The following is a 19,658-nucleotide window of genomic DNA, read 5'->3' as shown; positions in this document are numbered from 1 at the left end:
GGCATGAGATTGAGCGGATGTGGGAGAGTGTGCCATATGGCAGAGTGGGCGTGGTCATGGGTCCTGCAGGGGAACGGCTGCCTGGAGCACAGCGAGGAGTGGAGTGACTGGGTTTCTGGGTCAGTGAGTGCATGGGCTGCGGGCCCATGGGATGGGCCAGGCATTATTGAGATCACTGGGAAACGGAATCATGTCCTGATGGAAGGACAAAGAGGGGCAGGGGAAAGGGTCATGGCCCAGGTCCTGAGATCACGAGTGGGGAGAAGAAAATAAATAAATAAAAACTGTTGCAGTTGAGTTGATCCTGATTCATAATAACCCTATAGGACAGAGTAGAACTGCCCCATAGGGTTTCTAAGGAGTTGCTGGTGGATTCCAACTGCCCACCTTTTGGCAGCAGCCATAGCTCTTAACCACTGTGCCATCAAAACCTAGTTCCCTAAGCACCTGGTTTCCCTGGTTGCTGGAAAGAATACCCTCCAGGTACTGAATGCTCACTGGTTCTGGGCACAGGGAAAGTTCATACATGTAATACCTGAACCATCTTGGGGAGCTGGTGCTGTTAAAACCCCAGTTTACAGAGGAGAAAACTGAGGCTCAGTGCAGTGAAAGGGCTTGCTCAAAGCCATAGGTAACAAGTGGTGAAGCGGGGACTTGAACCCAGCACTGCCTGACTCTCCCCGTTAGGACTCCCCTCAGTAGGCTTGTCTGAGAAGTCTAGTCCTGGAGAGACTTGGGGAGGAGGTGTGACCTAGGAGGCTGTTCCAAGAGTTTGAATACTTGTCCTGGGGAGAAGCCTAGGTTCTGGTTCTGGCTAAACCACCAAATTGTTGTGTGGTTTCATTCATTGCACAGGTATTCAGTGTGCAACACTGTGTGGGGCACTGGGGACTCAGTGGGAGTAGGGGAGGTCCCCTGTACACCTGAAGCTCACAGCATGGTGGAGGCAGACAGGTAAGCAGGTGATAATCTGGGACGGAAGCCCAGATGCAGGAACACCCAGTGGGTACCTCATCAGACCTGCTGGTCAGCACAGGCTCCCAGTCCTGGATCTGAAGGTAAGTGGGAGTTAGCGGGGCAAGGCAGAGAGGAAGGAAAAGTGTTCCAGGCAGAGGGAACGGTCTGAGCAAAGGCCAGGAAGGAAGCAAAGGTGAGACAAGCTGGTGGTCTGGAGGTGAGGGTGAAACCGAAGTGGAGGTGGAGGAGGGATGGGCAATGAGGAGGGAGGGAAGGCCCGGCCAGGTTGTGGTAAGGGAACTGGAGTCAGAATGACTTCATACAAGCCCCCCTCCTCTCGGGCCCTTGGTTTCTTCGTTGACACAAAAAAACAACATTTGTGTAGCATCTGGCCCTTCCCAAGGCTGTTACTCAACAGTTGTGTTGCTTGATCCTCAGAGCAATCCCAAGGGTCACTCACCCCTGTTTTACAGATGAAAAAGGGGGTCCTTGGGGACAGACAGCATGTTACAGGTCGCCAGCTAGTATGCAGTGGGGCTGGAATGCAAACTCAGGTCTTCTGATTCTAAATCTCTTGTTTTTCACCCCCTTTTGCAAAAGGAGGGGGCTGGACCAGATGCTCTCTGAGGTTAAGGCTCTGGTGTTGAGTTCAAATCCTGCTTCCATGGAGTAATTTACTTGGCTTTTCTGGCCTTCAGTTTCCTCAGTTATAAACAAAGCTATTGATAGTCTCTACTTTGTAGAGCTCATCTTCTGACACTATATCAGACAATGTTCCACTGCTATTCTTAAGGTTTTCACTGGCTAATTCTTTTCAGAAGTAGACTGCTGGATCCTTCTTCCTATTCTGTCTTAGTCTGGAAGCTCATCTGAAACCTGTCCTCCATGGGTGACCCTGCTGGTATTTGAATAGTGTTGGCATAGCTTCCAGCATCACAGCAATATGAAATCCCCCACAGTATGACAAACAATATATGGACAGGGAACTGGCAGAAATCCAAGCTGGATTCAGAAGAGGACGTGAAACCAGGGATATCATAGCTGATGTCAGATGGATCCTGGCTGAAAGCACAGGATACCAGAAAGATGTTTACCTGTCTTTTGTTGACTATGCAATGGCATTCAACTGTGTGGATTATAACAAATTAAGGATAACATTGTGGAGAATGGGAGTCCCAGAACACTTAATTGTGCTCGTGAGGAGCCTGTACATAGATCAAGAGGCAGTTTTCAGACAGAACAAGGGGATACTACATGGCTTAAATTCAGGAAAGGTGTGTGTCAGGGTTGTATTCTTTCACCATACGTATTCAATCTGTATGCTGAGCAAATAATTTGAAAAGATGGGATAATATGAAGAAAAACAGGGCATCAGGATTGGAGGAAGACTCATTAACAACCTGCGTTATGCAGGTGACACAACCTTGCTTGCTGAAAGTGAAAAGGACTTGAAGCACTTACCAATGAAGATCAAAGACCACAGCCTTCAGTATGGATTACACATCAACATAAAGAAAACAAAAATCCTCACAACTGGAACAATAAGCAACTTCATGATAAACGGAGAAAAGATTGAGGATTTCATTTTACCTGGATCCACAATCAACAGCCATAGAAGCAGCAGTCAAGAAATCAAAAGACACATTGCGTTGGGTAAATCTGCTGCAAAGGACCTCTTCAAAGTGTTGAAGAGCAAAGATGTCACCCTGAAGACTAAGGTATGCCTGACCCAAGCCATGGTATCTTCCATCACCTCACATGCATGTGAAAGCTGGACAAAGAATAAGGAAGACCAAAGAAGAACTGACACCTTTGAATTGTGGTGTTGGTGAAGAATTTTGAATATACCACGGACTGCCATGCCATGGACTGCCAAAAGAAAGAACAAATCTGTCTTGGAAGAAGTACAACCAGAACACTCCTTGGAAGCAAGGATGGCAAGACTACATCTTACATACTTTGGACATGTTATCAGCAGGGATCAGTACCTGGAGAAGAAGATCATGCTTGGTAAAGTGGAGGATCATCAAAAAAAAAAAGGAAGACCTTCAAGGAGATGGATTGACACAGTGACTGCTTAAGCATAACAATGATTGTGAGGATGGCGCAGGACAGGGCAGTGTTTCATTTTGTTGTATATAGGTCGCTATGAGTCAGAGCCAACTCAATGGCACCTAAGAACAACAACAACAACAACCTTGTAGGGCTGGAGTTCATGGGTGCTGCAAAGAGTTAAGGTGCTTGGCTGCTAACCAAAAGGTTACAAATTGGAGTCCATCCGAAGGCACCTCAGAAGAAAGTCCTGGCCATCTGCTTTTAAAACATCACCATTGAAATCCCTATGGAGCACAGTTCTACTGTGACACACATGAGGTCACCAGGAGTCGGAATCAACTCAGTGGTAACTAGTGATTTGGTACCTGGTAGGGTTAATGAGAGGGTTGAATGAGATGGCACACACCAAGTTCTGCACACAGTGCCCTGCATACAGAAAGTGCTCAATAAATCCAGTTCTTCTTATTTGGGCCCTAGTATCCTGAGACTCCAGTCTTTGTGCCCAGGTGGGACGGGAGCATTGCAGCAGAGTTGTGGTTGGCAGGGCAGTGTGTCTGTGCCTTGTAATATGGGCACCCCTGCTTGCTGAGGCTGGGAGCCACCTTGGTATTTCTCTCTAGAACTCTGCTTATTGTTACAGTTGGTGGCATCAGCTTCTTGTTAGAAAACCACAACCGGGGAAGCTGACAGCTGTGCCAACCTCTGGGGAGGAAGGGCTGCCTCTCAGCATCACAGTCACGTCTCTACGAGTGTGAGGAAGTGACAGCTTCCAAGCCCAGCTGAGCCCAGGGTCAGCAAGGCGTCAGGTACCTGGCTGTGAGCTGGGGACAAGAAGTGCTCATGGATCCTTCCTCGTGACCCCCTTCCCCTCCTCTTTCCCCTGTCTCTCTCCCTCTCCCCCTTGCACCCAAGAACAGGGAGTTAGATTTTCTTGCTAAACAACAGTTTCATCTTCTGCCAGGTTTCCACTTTGGGGACGATCTTAGTTTCTTAGTGTTGCTATAACAGAAATATCCCAAGTGGGTGGCTTTAATGAACAGAAGTTTATTTTCTCATATTTTAGGAGGCTAGAAGTCCGAATTCAGGCCACTGGCTCTGGGGGGAGGCTCTCTCTGTCCACTCTGGGATAGATCCTTGTCTTAGCTTCTCTAGCCCTGGTGTTCCCCTGTTCGTTGGCCACCTCTCCGTGGCATCTACCTTTCAATGGTTTATGCTTCCTTGCTTCTGTGCCTAATCTGCTCTTTCTATATCTCAAAAGTGATTAGGTTTAAGGCACACCCTACACTGATACGGTGTTATGGATTGAATTGTGTCCCCCCAAAATGTGTGTCAACTTCGCTAGGCCCTAATCCCCAGTATTGTGTAATTATCCACCATTTTGTCATCTGATGTGATTTTCCTGTGTGTTATAAATCCTACCTCTATGATGTTAATGAGGCTGGATTAGAAGCAGTTATGTTAATGAGTCAGGACTCAGTCTACAAGATTAGGTTTTGTTTCAAGTCAATCTCTTTTGAGACGTAAAAGAGAGAAGTGAGCTGAGAGACAGGGGGAACTCATAGCACCAAGAAACAAGAGCCAGGAGAATAGCATGTCCTTTGGCCCTGGGGGCCCTGCGCTGAGAAGTTCTACAGCCGGTGAAGATTGATGACAAGGACCTTCCCCCAGAGCTGACAAAGAGAGAAGGTCTTCCCTTGAAGCTGGCACCCTGAGTTCAGACTTCTAGCCTCCCAGACTGTGAGAGAATAAACTTCTCTTTGTTAAAGCCATCCACTTGTGGTATTTCTGTTATAGCAGCACTTGATAACTAAGACATATGGCCTTATCAACATAACAGAGAAAATACTTGTTCTGAAATGGGATCACAACGACAGGTATAGGGGTTAGGATTTCAACACATATTTTGGGGGGACACAATTCAATCCATAACAGGGAGGATGTCATGGCCAATCAGCTTCCGTCAGCTCCTTCCTTCTACCTGCTGCTCTCTGCCCACCTGGCCCTGGTGGCTCCTTGCCCAACACACTCAGCTAAGGGTACTCTAACCAGCTCCCAGTTTCTGCTCTCCATGCCAGGCCCTGTGTCAGAGTGTTCTCATTCATAACCTCATTTCATCCTCAAACTGCATGACCTGTGCTTCATTATTATCCACATTTTATAGGTTGGGGACTCAAGACTCAGAGGGTGAAGTGACTTCTCCAAAGCCACATTGCCTGAGGCACAGAGCCACAGTTCCACGAAGTCTGTGCTCTTTGTTTTAAGGGCTGTTCTTTGTGAGAAGCAGCATTTGTGACAATGACAGGATGATGGTGAGGGTGATGCTGACCATTTCCTTGTACTCTCTGGGCCTTGCCAGCGTGGAGCAGAGGCTCTCAACACTGTGGGTGCAGGAGCAGAGGGGCGGTAGCTATGGAGCAGTGGTGACCAATAATGGCCACCAGGTGTCGCCCAAGTTCTAGAAAACAGTTCGTTGCCACTCTGGAGTGCCCCACCAAGTACCTGAAGAACTGAGGGGTGGGAAGGTGGGTGCAGTGATTCTCCAGAGAATGGAGAAAGCTGAACTAAGGTCTGAGGAGAGATGGCAGCCCCTAGGCCAGTGAGGAGCAAATGCAGCCCCCTCATATCAAGCCTTAGCATAAAAGACCCAAAGTCCCTGGGTGGTGCATATGGTTACTGTGCTCAGCTGCTAACTGAAAGCTTGGAGGCTCATGTCCACCCAGAGGTGCCTCAGAAGAAAGACCCGGTGATCTGTTTCCAAAAAACCAGCCATTGAAAACCCTATGGAGCACATGTGGACATCAGGAGCTGATCTTAACCTGACAGCAACTGAAACTTGGGAGGGGTCATCAACAGCCTTGAGAAAGGGAGACCTCCAGGCTGCAGAAGGAAGGAGCACCCTCCTCAAAAACTGCAACCCCTGTTCCTCCTTTCCACCTCCAAGGAGACCCCAAGTACACCTTCGCAGAAGCACCCCTTATCCCACTCATCCTCAGGCTCAGCAGAGAGGCCCCTGCCTTTGGGGTCCCTGCCAGGACTGCTCAGACAGACTTGGAGTTTCATCCCCTGTGTTCCCCCACGACACCCTTTGGCAGCATGTGTCATGGTCATTGGCTCACATTTCTGCTGCCTCCTCCCAGACTGTGGGTTCCCTGTGGGCAGAGGCTATGTTTGAGTCTGGTCTCCCCCAAGACACCACCATGCCTGGTACACAGGAGACCACAGCACAAGTCCATGGAGTGAAGGAATCAGTGGGTGATCTTGTCTGGTGGTTTCAAACATTTTTTTTTTAAGCTGGGAGATCTCTTTTCTTCTTACAGAATCTTATCCAGGAAAAGCAGGGCTGCCGACTGAAGATTGAGTGTGGAGTGGGGAGCGGAGCCGGCTCTTCTCAGCCTGCCCCTTCCCCAGAAATCACTCTGCAAGGTCCCCAGGAAAGCGCATGGTTTCGGGGAGCATTTGAAATAGCTGCTCTGGTCACTCTGTCCATGGGAAAAAGCCTGAGTCAGGGACTAGATAGGACTAGGACCGAGGACCCTGCTGCCACCTGGTCATGTCCTTCCCCGGATCTCTCTGTCACAGTCCCACTGTAATGAGTATCTGGCCTCCAAACTCATGACCACAATGGTAACAATCTCCCTGCCCCACCCTAACCCACTACCCCCCATCCATCATCTTGAAAATCTCTTTCCTGCCTGCTGTCTCGGTGGGCTATCACGACAAACCTATGACCCTTCAGAGCAGGGATGTCTTCCCATTTCACAGTTGGGATCACCAAGGCTCGACCTATGTTAGCAGCAGAGCTGGGAGGAGAACCCCAAGTGGTTGATAGTCAGGGTCTCAGTCCCTCCTCCCACTTTCCTGGTCGGCAGCTGGGTCATCATTAAGGAGGGGTGAGGAAGAGGGACTAAAATTCAGACACTGAGGAGTCAGACCCCAGCCCCACCCCTTATCACCTGTGGGACTTGGAGCAAGCTGCTTTCCCTCTCTGGGCCTCAATTGTTCAATAGAAAACAGTGGGGTGGAGGGAGAACCCTGCTGAGATTGAGGCCCGGGAAGCACTTAGCTTCAGTGACTATGTCATTGTCCTACCGTGGACCGCAGGCTTGTGGCCGCAGTGCCACTTTCCACCTTTGCCTCTCTGCTGGGGCAGGGAGGGGGTGGGCCGTGCCAGCTGCTGGGTATCAGGAAGCCACCTGCCCCAGAGCTGGGACCCCGGGGTGATTCAAGGCAATCCCCCCCGCCCCCCGCAATGCCTGGCCCGTGGGTGCCATGCCAAGGAGGACCCAGAAGTAAGGACTTGAGGCAGAAACCCTTTATTGGTTTGAGGAGGGGGTGAGGAGTCTGGGGTGGGACGGGGGATGGGCAGGACTTCTTAGGAGCAGGTTTTCACCCCAGCTCTCTGACCCTGACCTTCAGAAGTAGGGGATATGCACATGTGGAGATGGTGCAACCAGACACCAGGCTCTCCGGAGGAAGGGCTGAGGGGCAGGTAAGGGGCCAAGGCCTCTGCAGTCACCACCTCCAGGTACCCCTCCCAGCTCCATCCTGGCTTGGTGGGGCTTCAGCTCAGAGATGTGGGCCAGCTGAGGATATCTCAGGGATGGAAAGGTCGGGGCCAGGGAACACAGGCCACCACAACTGTCACACCACAGCTAGCAGGCGGCAGGGCCTCAGGACCCCACGGTCTCTTCCGCACACAGTGGCAGCTGACCCTGGGCACAGCCTTATCCTCAGTCCTGAAGGCTGGAGTTCTGAAGCTGCCTTGTGGTGAGCCTTCTGCTCATCCCTGAAACCTTTTGCACAGGCATCCTCTCCATTGCAGAGGGTCCTCGGGGTTGACACCTGGTGAAGGAGCTGGCAGATGTGAGGCAGGGTGGACTGGCCATCTGGAGGCTGCTGATCCTGAACTCAAGGTTGAGGCAAGGGAGCACCGGGGCAGGTGCACCTGGAGGAAGGACAGTGCTGGGTGCGGGGTCAAGAAGAGCTGGCCCCACTGAGTCCCAAGTCCTCCTCCACCTCTGCCCACAATCCCACAGTCCCACAGGCCCCAGACATGAACGGGCTGTGGAGGCTCCACATTGCCAGGGCTCCTCTGTCCCCGACCCACTTCTCTGCTTTCCCTGCTGAGCGGCCACTCGGCATCTGGATGTCTGACCCCCATCTTCTCCCACCTCTGTCTGCTCCCTCCCATTGCCTCTCCGCCCCCATACTCTCCCCCTGCCCCCTGTTGCTGAGTTTGTTTCCCCCTCACAGAGCCCTCAGCCTCTTCCCCTCCAGAGGGCTGTGCCCTGCATGCAGCCCAGGGAGAGAGGGGCCCTTCGGCCTCCTGTCCTGGCTGCTACCTGAAGTGGGGGAGCAGGGGAGGATCTGAAGGGCTAGGCCTGACCCCTCTGGTGTTTGTCAGGACCTGGAGTCGGGATGCCCCTCCAAGCAGTGCAGGGTTGAGGGCAGGGTGAGGTGTATCTTCACATGTGTGCGTAGCAGGAGACATCTGTGTGTTTTGGGGGCACCTGAGGAACCCCATCTTAGTCCCTGTGCACCTAGGGGAGTTTTGCTATGCACATGGCTTCTGCCAGAGCCCCTGCTCTGGGCACTTTGGGGAACTGAGGCAGGACTTGGGGACTGGGACACTAAGCTTAGTGGCCATCCTGTGGTGTCTGGGCCTGGCCTCCCATGCTACTTCAATGAAGCCCAAGGTGGGGCCACCTGTTGTGTGAGTGGGGCCTCAGCTAGCCACAAGAGCCCCAAAGCAGATATCCCAGGCCTCAGGACCAGCACTACCCGGGGTCTTGGTCCTAGCTTGGGGCCTGTGCCAGGGGCACCCTGGCCCAGCCTTGAGGGCCTGGCTGAGGACATCCAGCTGGGGCAGTGTGGGAGGACTCCTCTTTCTGAGGCCTCTGCCTTCATGCTCAAGTGGAGGCCACATGCTTCTTTCCAGGTCTGGGACCAGCAGCAGAAGCAGCCTCACCAAGCTGCTGAGCTGGAGGGCCATGAGGGGCAGGGGCCAGGGCCCAGGCTTTCTGGGCTAGAGCAGGGGCTGGGCCTGCTGAAGGCTTCATTGAGGAGACAGCAGAATAGCCTTTGGGCTCCCCACCTGTACCCCCCAACACCTGGTCTGGAAACTAGAAACCCCAATTCTCTCTCAGACCAAAGAGGGTGCTAGGGAGGCACCGGAGGTCCTGGGGAGATGTGTCTGCAGGTGACCTCCTCAGGGGGTGGCTCATAGATGCTGCAGTTGGGTGCGGGGCCCTGGCAGTAGACATTGAGGTAGTTGCGATACGTCTCGTTGTACGACTGGTTCAGGAGGCACAGAGTGACGCTCTTGTCACATTCACATGCCTGCTTGTCACACTCTGTCTGGTTGAGCTCGCCTGCAGAAGATGGGGAGAGGGCAAAGGCTGTGGGTGAGGGGATGGCAGCCCATCTGGGACGAGGGGAGAGAGAGAGCGAGACTGCAGACTCATGGAGTCCTGTGCTTTTCAAAAGGGGGTCCTAGGCCAGAGGCATCCATATCAACTGCCGACACCACCCAGACCTGAGGAGCAAGCCTTCCAGGTAACTCTGATGCTGGCTGAAGTCGGAGAAGCCCTGGAGTCCAACATCGTCACTGAGGCATTTCTTCAGTGGGGGAAACTGAGGCCTAGGAAGGAGGGTGGGCTTGCCTAAGTCCCCCAGTGAGTTAGAAGCAGAGCTGGGACGTAGTCTGAAGTGTCAGGAGCCACCATCCCCAGACTAGTGACTCTGTACTTCCCTGGCCTCCTTCTTCAATCACAGAGCCTCAGAATGCCCACCTGGAGGTGGTGGAAAGGTTTGAGTGAGAAAATGTTTGGAATGAGCTTAATTCAAAGCTTAGCACTTGTTGTTAGGTGTTGTTCAGTCAATTCTGACTCAGAGCAACCATATAGGACAGAGTAGAACTGCCCCGTAGGGTTTCCTAGGCTGTAAACTTTACGGAAGCAGATCACCGGGTCTTTACTTTCACAGAGCTGCTGGTGGGTTCAAACCACCAACCTTTCGGTTGGCACCCAAGTGTTAAACCAGTGCACCACCAGGGCTACTTAAAAATCAAAACCCAAACCCGTTGCAGTCGATTCGATTCCGACTCATAGTGACCCTATAGGACAGAGTAAAACTGCCCCATACAGTTTCCAAGGAGCGCCTGGTAGATTCAAACTGCCGACCTTTTGGTTAGCAGCCGTGGCACTTAACTACTATGCCACCAGGGTTTCCAGGGCTTCTTAAGCACGTGCTCAATACATGGTGTCTGCTGCTGTTGTTGTCATTATTAGCTTCCAGAAATCATCTAGCCCAGTAGTTCTTAACCTTGAATGTGCCTTAGAATCAGCGGGAGGGCTTGTTAAAACACAGACCTCTGGGCTCCACCCCTAGGGCTTCTGAGTCAGCAGGGCTGGGTGGATCTAACAGTTTGCATTTCTGACAATTTCCCTGGTGATGTTGTTGATAGTGGTCCAAGGAACACACTTTGAGAACCACTGAGTAAGTCAATGGTTTGCAAACTTTCAACCCTCCCAGCAGCAGGATTCTTTCTCTTCGATGAAACTGTTTGCAGAAGGATGATATAGCAAACAGCTGAGAGAGAAATGACCTAATATATAAAATACATTAAAGAGGCAGTGGGACCACTCAGGGACACCCCCTGTGGGGTAGCAGACTCTGGTGCCCCCAGAAGTCCCTGGAGCCCAGCGTGAAGACCACTGCTTTAGGTTAGCCCATTGTCTTTCTGGGTGGGGGAGTCTGTCTCGCCTTGAACCCCTTTAATGAGGGGACACCCCTCTCTCAAGCCAGCTTCTCCCCTCTCCTATGTTTGAACAGCAGAATACGGGAACCACAGAGTCCTGGACTCCCAAGTGGTCCAAAATGGGCCGAGTTCCCCACCAGACTCTTTTCCAGAGAACAGGAGATTTGAGTTTCTTTGCAAAGCTGGTGTTGCTTGTGAGCCGTCAGAAAGAGCAACGTGCAGAGCCTGGTTAAGACAAGGAGGCAAAGAGAGCCCAGCAGCTGCACAGGGGACGGGGCAAGGGGTGGGACCCTAGAGAGGAGCATTCGAGGGAGGTGGAGCAGGGACACTTGGGCCTGTTAGCTTGGATGCTGCTTTCATGCATCTGTCATCTGAGGAATGGGGAGCTTACCACCAATGAGGGGAGAACTGCCAGGCCTGGCTCTGAGACCTTGAACCCCTAGGAACACCGGGGCATTGTGATGGGCCACCTCTCCCAGTGCAGTCCCAATGACAGAACTGGAAGGGAGAGATCTGCTCTGACCCAAAGCCCTCAGTGTACTCATAGAAGAGTGAGGCCAGGTGGGAAAGAGTCTCGCCCAGGTTTACACAGTGAGGAGACAGAGGTCAAGCCCAGAGCTCCCAACTTCCAGGCTGGGGTTTCACAAAGTCTGGCTCACAGAAGAGTAGGCTCAGGATCACCTAGAGTCTGGTTAAAAACGTGAATTCCTGGACCCTACCCAGACCCATGGAACCAGCACCTTTCCCTAAGCTCCCCCAAATTTAAGAATTGTGGGAATGGAGAACCCAGTGTCCAGCCCAGGCTTGGGGATTTGAGCACATCAGAGAGACCTGCCGGGGCCTCATGGCTAGGGTGGTTGGATTTAGCAAAAAAGCAAAATAGAACAAAAACAGGAGACTCAGTTAAACTTAAATTTCAGATAAGCACCCAATAATGTTTTAGAGTAAATATGTCCCCAACATTGTATGGGTCCTACTTACACTAATACTTCATTTTCTACTGATATTAATTCACTTTGTACTCATATGAATTAATTTTAGATGAATACTTAACTTTTTAATGTAAGTATATCCCAGGCAATATTTAGGATATGCTGATATTAAAACATTACTCATGTTTATCTGAAATTCAAATTTAACCATATTTCATTTGGCAACCCTACTCACGGCCCCACCACAGGTGGGTGGGGCTGGCAGCCCATAGTCCTCCCCCAGGGCTCGGATAGCGACAGAGGGACTCACTGCAGACAATTGTATTATTCTCAATGGTGTGTTCATAAGGGTCCACGTAGGGGTGGCAGCCCAGGTCAAAGAGGTTCTGGTAGCAGCAGTCGTGGGCATGGCAGCACCTACGGGCGGGCAGAGGAGAGGTGGGGCCCCATCCTTCCACTGGCAGAGACACTGATCGACTGTCCAGTCCCTCATTGGTCAGACTCTCAGACTGAGGCCCAGAAAGGGGCAATTACTTACCCAAGGTTACATAGCCAGGCAGTGGCGGGCTGGGGCCAGCACCCCAGTTTCTGTCTGAGATCCTGCCTCTTTGTCCTATCCTTTCAGGGCTCCCAGTTTTTCCCTTGGGGCCCTGGATGCAGCTGCAGGAAGGGCAGGGGTCCAGCAGTGTGATCAGGGTGGGAGGGAGCCAACATCAGGGGAGTGCTGACTATACACAGAGGCTGTCTCTGGCTATGCATGATGGCCAGAGAGGGACAAAGGTCTGGAGGGTCCAGTCGAGATGGGGGTTTGGGGGACAGGAAGCAAATGAGGCTATCTCCATCACCTCCAGGGGAGTGAAGTCAATTGGCCAACATGCATTTATTAGGCTCCCAGTGATATCAAACTTTGTGTTAGCTGCTGTTGGGGAGGCAGGAACAGAAGAAAGGCGTGGCCTCTGGGAGCTCCCAGTCTAATGGAGGAAGCATAGCCCCTGTCCTCCAGCACTTCCAGTCTGATGGGGGTGGAGGGCATGGTCCTGGCCTATGTAGGACATTAGCTGTGTGAACATTGCTCCCATGTGTGCTTTTGGGCAGGTCAAAGGTCCCTTCCTAGTGAGAGTGGGAGTTCAAATGCCTTCAAGCATGAGTCCTTAGGGATGGACAACAGAAAATGTCTAAGACAGCTGGACATGCCACAGGTCAAAGGACAGGCTCCTGGCCACAAACTCATCCCACAAGCCTTGTCCTTTAGGGAAAGGGCCCTTTCCCACTTCTTAGAAGTGGAGATAAGAGTGACCTTCTGCTGCCCACCCCAGTCAGCCCAGAACTTACCAGTCCACCCCATCCATAGGCAGGCCTCGCCCACCTAGTCCGCAGTAGCAGCCATAACCCACGAAGGTCCAGATGGCGTGTCTCCCCGTGAGGGCTTCCACCATGGACTTGAGGTTGAACAGGCTGCCCTGGGCCACGGACAGAACTGCAAGAGAAAAAAGGGGCCTGCTGTGAGCTCAAGTACCAAGTCCAGTGTGGCACCCATGTAAGTACCTTAAGCCCTCACAATCCTGAGACAATAACCATGATATTTGTGGAGGGCTTGCACTGTGCCAGCACTGTCCAAAACCTCTTCCAAGTATTAATTCGCTGAGCTCTCTCGGCTGCCCTAAGAGGTGCTATTATTATCCCTATTTCACAGATGAGGAGACTGAGGCCCAGAGCCCAGGCTGGGTGCTCCAGAGCTGGGGTGTTCTCCATCCCGCAGCACAGCTCCCACCAGGCCTGTCAGCCCTCTGGGCTCCTCCAGCTGTGCCCGGGGTTAGGTGCCCCCTCCACTCTCCACGTTCCCCATCCTGATCCGCAGCCTGAACCAAGAAATATACCAGGAGAGGAAGGAAGCCAAGAATTCCAGAAACAAGGCTGAGTGGAATCCCAAAAGCCACGCCTGCTTGCTTATTGAGATGTGATTGTCCAACATCTCACCAGCTCGATGTGCCTAAGTGAGAAGAGCACAGACTTTGATGGCAGACAGAGCTGGGAGCAGAGGCATCTATCTGGCCAGGCAGGAAAAAGAAGGACTCAGAGTCAAATCCCTGGGCCCAGTCAAAGCTCCCTAGAGCTCTGTTTTCTCATCTGTACAATGGGAATAGCAACCCACCCTTGACAGATCAGGTAGGCATTGCTCAACATGGGGCTTGGCGCACACAAGACCCTCACTGCCTCCACCTACCACCCCTCGGGACTTGTTGGGGCTCTGGCCCAGGCCTTCCCTCCCCTTCAGAGTTGATGTTGGGGTTCTCGCCCCACCTGAGTCTTCCCGCCTCTTGGCTTCGCGGTTTTTGTCACTACAGAGAACAGGCAGCAAACAGGAGAGGAGATGAGGAAGGAATAGGGAGAAATGAAAGACAACTTTAAAGAGAGTGGTTTAAAGCCATGTAAATGTCTAAGTTGGGGTCCAGGGCAGGGAGAGAGAGGACCCTGCATTCAGGGGGCCTGAGTTTGAGTCTCCTGACCTGCAAAAGGAGATTTGGCCTAAAATGGCCGTTCAATAGAAAGTAGGTGAAAGGAGCTGAGAGGGTGCCTGCCAGATAGTGAGTTCTCACCCCCATCCCCTTCCTCTCACTCTGTTGGGTTCTTGTTGCTCCAGTAAAATGTGTGCAAAGCGGTGCAGGAGGCAGACAGACCTGGTTTTGAAAACAGGTTTATCAGTTGGTACTGTGGGACCTTGGGCAGGTCACTTAACCTCTTTGGCCTCAATTCCCAAGTCTGAGGGCTGGGGGTAATGACATGCCCTGTGCAGAGCACAGGGAATTCAGGTGAGGTCATGAATGTGTGTGGAGCACTGGCCCAGGCAGTGCCTTGAGGTGATACTCACATCTGTGAGGGCCCGTCCTCCTGGCTCCCTCAGCCTGAAAAGCCCCCACCCTCCCTCCCATCTCCCCCTGCCCGTTGTCTGTGCAGATGTTACCCTGGGGGGGGCGGGGGGCGGGGTGCAGCCTCAGCCTTCAGAACTCCCTGACCGTCAACTTCTCCCATGTTGTACAAGAAGAAAAGTGAGAAACTTACCCGGTCACACAGACAGTGGACACACACATTCTCTCTCTCACACACACCTCACATACAGACACACATTCATCCACTTCACATACCTCTATACACCTCACCCACACACACACACCTGACACACAGAAACACACAGACGTACACACATATACCTCATACACTCACACCTCACACGTACACACACCTAACACACAGAAATACACACACACGGCTCATACACTCACACCTCAAACAGACACACTCCCCACCTCCCGCTACCTCTATACTCTTCACAAACTCCCACATACATGCCTCACACACCCACACTCACCAATCTCACACACTTGTACACACACTCACTCCCACATACCTCACATGTAACTTACACATCTCACACACTCATATACACTCATACACAGACACGTACAACTTATACATCTCACATGCACACATACCTCCCATGTTCACACATAGACACACACCCCGCACATCACAGTCTCTCACACTCATACTTGCACACACGCACACATCACAAATATACACACACACACCATACCAAGGGAGAACCAGTGGCCTGAAGCTGAGCGCTTGTCCATACTTACTCTCCAAATACAAGTAACAAAGTCTGTGTTCGGTCAAGCTAAAGGCTCTGACCTAACCACTGTTTTCTAAATAACAGGTCCCTTCGCCTGAAATCAACCAACAATTTCTCGTGTCTGGCCAAATTTAACCTTATTACATTTTGTTTGTTTCTGGTATGTATTTCTTTTCTTCAAGCCACTCTGTGTTCTGGCAAAGTTCAACTGGCTGTATAAAAAGTCAGTGAGAGATTCAGTCCACATTTCATGTACCTGACTCATCTGCCACCCAACAACATCTGGATGTGTGACAAGGGTCAGATCTCTGTCAGAAGCCTCACTTGACAATACCATAGGGTGGCTCCCTTTGATCCATGGTACCCTGGAGTACCACCAGGGAGAGAACTCTTCTCAACCTTCTCTACCATATATCTATTACATGTGAAGATTTGTCTTTTCTTGTGCACTCACTCACATCCACACACTTAGTCCTACATACACACTCATATGCAGATATATGCATACCTACGTGCATGTAAATTGTGGTGCTGGCAAAGAGTATGGAACACACCGTGGACTTCCAAAAGAAGGAACATATCAGTCTTAGAAGAAATACAACCAGAATGCTTCTTAGAAGTGACGATGGCAAGACTTTGGCCCACTTACTTTACACATGTTACCAGGAAAGACCAGTCGCTCAAAAAGAGCATCTTGACTGGTAAAGTAGAGGGTCAGCAAAAATGAGGGAAACCCTCATTGAGATGGATTGATACAATAACCGAAACAATGGACTTGAACGTACCAGCAGTCATGAAGATGGTGTAGGACTGGGCAACATTTTGTTCTGGTACACATAAGATTGCCATGAGTCAGAGCAAACTTGACGGCGACTAAAACAACACAGTCATATACACATTTTATTGACACATACTCATCAAGTAATACACACTTGCATCGGTCAACACAAATATACTCACACACTCAGGTGCCAACAGGGACGCATGTTATTCACATGTGCTTCACACACAGTAGACATATGCTGAATACCCACACACAAACCCATTACCTTATGTCCACAGGTATACACATTCACAATTACACACTTCTATGCACACAAACACCTAGATTTTGCTGGGGTACCCAAGCAAAACACCAGCAAACACCACAATTTTACAACGCTTGCTCAGCTCTGGACCTGCCCCCTTGAGGCTCATAAAAGCGACTGACCCTGGCGTGTTTACAGGTGAGGAGTAAACAGCCCCAGAAGGGAGGATGAAACCTGGCAGAGGGCTGAAATAGGAAGTAGTGTCCCAGAGAGGGGAAGTGACAGGTCCAAGGTCTCACTCAGTCACTGGAATTCAAGCCCTGGCGCTCAAGTTCACAGAGAAGGGCTGGGAAGGGGAGAGAAGGAGGAGTCTTCCTCAGAGCCTTTACTCACCGCTGCTGGCCAGAATGGCAATGGTGAAGAGCTCCTTCATACTCAGGCTAGACCTGCGAGAGGAAGAAACCCAGGTCTCGAGTCTATCCCCTCCACTGTCCTGCAGTTCTAGGCCTGCTGCACCCTTTGTGCCTCGCTACAGGCTCCATCAGCACTGTCCCAGATCTTCTAGTTGCTGGCACCCAGCCCTGTGATTAGCTCCTCCAGAAAGATCCAATCACCTCCCTTCCTGCACTGCTCCTCCTGGAGGAACAGAGCCTCCCTGCCTCCCACTCTGAGCAGGACACCACCCTGCATCTGCTCCAAGACAGGAAGCTCACCATCTCTTGAGGTTGGGTTACCATCTTGGATCAGAGCCAACCCTTCTTCTGCATAGTGTCCTGAGACAGTGAGCTGCAACCCAACCTGGTGGCTGGGTCTTGAACCTGGAGATGAGTTTCCTCGGTTCTGGGCCCAGTTCTGCTTCCAAAATGCCAAGTAACTGAAGGCAGATCCATTAGCCTCTCTGGGCCTCAAGTGCCCCATGAGGTTTGATTAGATGACCCCTAAGGCCCTTCCAGCCCTAAAAGTACAGTGATATGTCTCAGCCCATCACTCTGAGAATCGGAGCTCTCCTTTCTGGAGAAATGGATTCTAGAAGCCAGTCTCCCACCACCCAAACCTTGCCCCCTCAATAGAGGATTCCATCCAGGGTAGCAGGCACGTACCTGGACGTTCTCCAAGTAGAGGAGGCCCTGAAGCAAAAAGCCCCACATCCAGAGGGGTGTCTATCCAGCACCTTCTTCCTGAACCCTTTGGGGTTGACCTGCGCCCCATCTACCATGCTCTGGATTCTGGGAGGCCAGCGACATAGGGCTCACAAGGTCCGTGATCTGCTTTTAAGGCTCCAGGAGCAGGCCCCAGCTTCACGCTGCCATGCACACTGGCAGGGCAGTGCCAGGGCAGTACCCCCAGGCAAAAGGCAGGTGACACATGCCCTAGAAAGGAGACTCCTCCTCCCTCCCACCTCCGCTGCCCTGCCCACAAGCTGGCTGGCTAAGTTCCCACTCACAGCTGCAGGGCGTGCTCTGTCTGCGGGGGTGGGGGTTTGCGTACCTGACTGTGAGTGGGCACCTCCCCAACACATGTGAAAGGGCACTGTCCCAAAGACCTGTCTGTCCACATCTGGACATAAGGAGTTCTTAGTGCTGCTATAACAGAAATACTGCTGTGTGGTTTCAACAAACAGTGATTTATTTTCTCACAGTTTAAAAACCAAAAACAAACCTATTGCCATCAAGTCAATTCTGACTCACAGCGACCCTATAGGACAGAGTAGAACTGCCCAGTAGAGTTTCCAAGGAACACCAGTTTAGGAGGCTAGAAGTCTGAATTCATAGCTCTGGCAAGGTTTTCTCTTGCTCTCTGGGGAAAAATCGTTGTCTTAGCTTCTCTAGTGTTCGTCTTGTCACTCCTTGGAGATCTCCACATGCCATCCATCTTTTCCCCATTCCTGCTTCCTTCTGTGCCTAATCTGCTTTTTTATATCTCAAAAGGGATTGGTTTTAAGACACATCCTACATTTATATGGCCTTATTAACATAATGAAGGAAATCCTATTTCCAAATGAAGTTACATCTACAGTGTCTTAGGCTGGGTTCCCTAGAGAAGCAAAACCAGTGAAGTGTATATAGAGAGAGAGAAAGAGAGAGAGAGAGAGAGGTAGAGAAAGAGATTTATCTCAAGGAAATGGCTCATGTGGTTGTATAGGTTGGCAAGTCCCAAGTCCATGGGTCAGGCATCAGGCTGACTCATGTAATTGTAAGGACTGATGAATCCAAGATCGGCAGGTAAGACGGCAGGCTGCTGGCTCACAGGCTGCAAAGGCTGATGAATTCCAAGAACCACAGGCAATATAGCAGGCCGCTGACTCAAGTCCCAAGAACTGGAGGTCAAATGGTGATGAGTTGGATGCAGGATCCAGAGTAAGCAAGCAAGCAAGCTTTGCTAGAACATCCATGTACTTATTGGCTGTAGGCCACATCTCCAAGGAAACTCCTCTTACAACTGATTTGCTGATCACATCATAGAGGATGAATACATTACTACCTTAACTGCTAAATTACATCATTACATAACTGCCAAACTACATCATTACATAACTGCCAAAACACTGAGAATCATGGCCTAGCCAAGCTGACGTACAACCTTAACCACTACACACAGATATAGGGGTTAGAATTCCAACACATACTTTGGGGGGACATGATTCAATCCATAAGAAGTCCATTCACATATGGAAAGAGTTTAGTCCAAAAACTGGAGAGAACTCTGTATCCACATCTGCAAGGGGGTCTCCATCATCCGGAAGCATGTTGGTGCCCACATTGGTCAGGATGCCCTGGTTAAGACTGGAGGAGTAAGGGCTCATTTACCTGGCAAGAAGTATCCCCCGTACATATCTGGAAAGAAATCCTGCTTGATTGGAAGCAGAGCTTCTCAGCCCGAGCACTACCAAGCTGTCAGGCCAGATATCTCTTTGTTGGGGACCTGTCGTAGGCACTGTAGGATGTTTTGCAGCATTCCTGGCTTCTACCCATGAGACCGTATAGCACCTCCCCACAAGTTGTGATAACCCAAAATGTCTCCAGACGTTACCAACTGTCTCCTTTGGATCAAAATCGCCTCTGCTTAAGAGCCTGGTGGGCCTGGGTCAGTGCCATTTGCCTTTTGTTTGGGAGGTGAGAGGGTAGTATGTAGGGAAGAGGAAGTGGTAGAAGGATCTGAGGCTTGAGCCCTGGGGCCCCTGATGTGGGCTTGAATCCTAATAACCCCACTTCTTGGCTGTGAGACCCTGGGAAAAAGTTTCCTTCCCTGGCCTCTGTGTCCTCAGCTATGGAATGAATATACTAAGGCCTCATCAC

The 19,658-nt window shown here is 51.1% G+C and overlaps 1 protein-coding gene across 1 annotated transcript; it reads right to left on the bottom strand.

Annotated features, from left to right (window-relative positions):
* Positions 1-8,820: 8,820 nt before the first annotated feature.
* Positions 8,821-17,675, bottom strand: PLA2G2F (phospholipase A2 group IIF). The gene is made up of 5 exons (XM_049878133.1): positions 17,463-17,675; positions 16,756-16,808; positions 13,036-13,180; positions 12,014-12,120; positions 8,821-9,383 (listed from the first exon to the last, which is right to left on the bottom strand). Exons 1-5 carry the CDS (start codon positions 17,576-17,578, stop codon positions 9,172-9,174), a joined length of 633 nt encoding a protein of 210 aa, XP_049734090.1. The 5' UTR covers positions 17,579-17,675; the 3' UTR covers positions 8,821-9,171.
* Positions 17,676-19,658: the final 1,983 nt, after the last annotated feature.

This window comes from Elephas maximus, chromosome 3 (genome assembly GCF_024166365.1).
Source record: "Elephas maximus indicus isolate mEleMax1 chromosome 3, mEleMax1 primary haplotype, whole genome shotgun sequence".
Lineage (NCBI taxonomy): Eukaryota > Metazoa > Chordata > Mammalia > Proboscidea > Elephantidae > Elephas > Elephas maximus.
The sequence above is the reverse complement of the archived record's forward strand: the minus strand, read 5'-3'. Positions and strand labels throughout refer to the sequence as shown.